This window comes from Littorina saxatilis, unplaced genomic scaffold (assembly GCF_037325665.1).
Source record: "Littorina saxatilis isolate snail1 unplaced genomic scaffold, US_GU_Lsax_2.0 scaffold_1741, whole genome shotgun sequence".
NCBI classification, from domain to species: domain Eukaryota; kingdom Metazoa; phylum Mollusca; class Gastropoda; order Littorinimorpha; family Littorinidae; genus Littorina; species Littorina saxatilis.
Window position 1 is genome coordinate 1 of NW_027129339.1, and position 2,500 is coordinate 2,500.

The window sequence follows — 2,500 nt, forward strand, 5'->3', positions numbered from 1 at the left end:
ACCGGGACTGACACATACTTATCCAGAAGAGATAGAAACGGATACATTAAGAGTTAGAGACATAGACTGACTTGGATCCAGAAGAGACTGAGCCCGAGATATATACAGAAACATATACTTAGATAGATACAGAGACAAATAATGAGATAGATATGGAGACACATGTACACTCAAAGACATAGATCAATCCAAGGAGAGAGAGAGAGAGAGACAGAGAGAGAGAGAGAGAGAGAGTGAGACAGAGAATGAGACAGACATAGAGAGAAAGAGAGAGAGAGAGAGAGAGAGAGAGAGAGAGAGAGAGAGAGAGAGAGACATACATAGAGAGAGAGAGAGAGAGAGAGAGAGAGAGAGAGAGAGAGAGAGAGAGAAAGAGAGAGACAGAGACAGAGACAGACGGACAGACAGACAGACAAACAGATACTGTCACTGTGAAACATTTTCGACACAGCTAAGTGTTTCTTTTTTGAAACGTCATTAATTACGCGCGCACGTATGATTTCCCGACTATTTATAATCAACATTAAGTGTCACTACTCAGATCAGATAGACGCAGAAGAGACAGAGACATTGATAGATGGAAAATCAGAGACTGAGATGCAGAATAAAAACAAAGTATTGAGTCAACTTGATGTCAACGTTTCAGTACCACATATTACATATACATACCTGTGGTGTTTTCAGGTTGCCCTTGTGACATGGTTGAGGTCGTAATTAAGGCTGAAATATTAATAGCCGTGCTTTAATTGGTTGAAACCATGGGAAGAAAGCAAGAAACAGACATAAATCAATAACAAATAGGAAACAAATAACGACAAGGAGAGTAAAGAGCAATATATTCCCATTTATTTCACTGTGTTTGTTTCTTTTGATTTCTTGCATGTGTTCTAACAATGTGTTTTGACGACAATTATCGATTTATAATTCTGAGCGGCTAAAAGGAAGTAACTGGCAAACGCATTTAAAGTAAAGTATGCATACTACACAATCACAGCAAAAGTCTCAAACAGGTGGATATTACACTCTGAACATTTGCCAAGGTATTACAACTTAAGACTATCAACACTTAACATTTTGAAAATCATTTCAGGAAAGAACAATTGTCAATTGTTTAACCTAAACACTAATTCGGCTAATCACTCAATAACATGGTTAGTATACAAAAAGTAATTACACCCATTCAGGTCATAATAGATATATCTCCATACAGCGACGCAACGGTGGTGGCGGCAGGCGAATTTTAGTGTTCGTGTTTCCATTAAAAGCGACGCGGCAGGCGGATTTTCTTTCGGTCAAAAACCCACACATCCGTACTGTATCTAAGGTCAACTATATTTGTAGCTACTTATGTTGGTGACAAAGTTAAACAGACGAGAAATGAAACGGAAAAGCCGCTTGTATAATTATGCTCAGCAAGCCGAACGAACCCGGTGCCTTTGACAGGCATTGAAGGAATTCTTTCTGGACGACGTGCAGCTCGGAGAATACATGTATCTGAGTTAAAACAGCAATTTCCTGGAGCAAAAAACAATCTTGCCGCATTACCGTCGTTGTGTTCCTGTTCCTGTGATCACAAAATCCCGCGTTAAAATGGACAACAAATCAGAATAGCTGTTTGAGTGCCGCCCGAAAGAGAGATTATATTTGAATCAAAAACAGTCGGTTTATGACTGAACATTCCGTGTTTATTTTACGACATGTGTAAGCACAAATCACTAAATGTTTGAAGGCAATACGTTTCTGAAATGTGCTGTTTTTTTGTTTTTTTGTTTCTGTGTCTGAACAATCGCTAAAACGGCTTCAAAAGCTGCCTGTTATGTTATTTTGCGAAGAATGACACCGTTATGCATAGCATGTTTTCATTGTTAGAGAAGATATGATAACAAAACTGACTGCTTTGGAAACCGGGTGGATTTTTCTTTTTAATGACATGCAAAACATGTTCTGTTTTGGCTGTTCTGATTTTGTGTCGATTTTAACGCAAGAATCTTGATTGTGTGTCATTAATTTTGGAAGAGAGAGAGAGAGAGAGAGAGAGAGAGAGAGAGAGAGAGAGAGAGAGAGAGAGAGAGAGAGAGAGAGAGAGAGAGAGAGAGAGGGTGGGGGCTGTGCACGAAGCGTAAGATAAATTAAAACAAGAAGGGCAAAGCCCATACGACTCACATGCTTGACCTTGACAGCAATGACATCATACACTAAGAACTGCTTTACACATTTTTCCTACCAAAATACATGTGACCTTGACCCAAGGTCAAGGTCATCCAAGGTCATGCAACACAAAGCTGTTAATTCAAGACATAGGAAGTACAATGGTACCGATCCGTTTCAAGGCACTCCCTTTTTAGCTTTCACCACTGTGTCTGAAGACGATGTCAAGAAGTTAATTCTAAAAACCGCCCCCAAGACGTGCGAACTTGACCCGATTCCAACCAAACTACTTATTCAAAACATCGACATCCTCCTCCCTACCATCACTAACATAGTGAACGAATCACTCTCT

The 2,500-nt window shown here is 39.6% G+C and overlaps 1 protein-coding gene across 1 annotated transcript in view; it reads right to left on the reverse strand.

The window, feature by feature from the left end:
* Positions 1-669: 669 nt before the first annotated feature.
* LOC138957605 (uncharacterized) overlaps positions 670-2,500 on the reverse strand; it is a gene marked incomplete at its 3' end in the record, with an annotated part of 11,802 nt that continues 9,971 nt past the window's right edge. Inside the window, 1 exon segment of the mRNA XM_070328692.1 lies at positions 670-720. Within this exon segment, the coding sequence (XP_070184793.1) occupies positions 670-720 (51 nt within the window).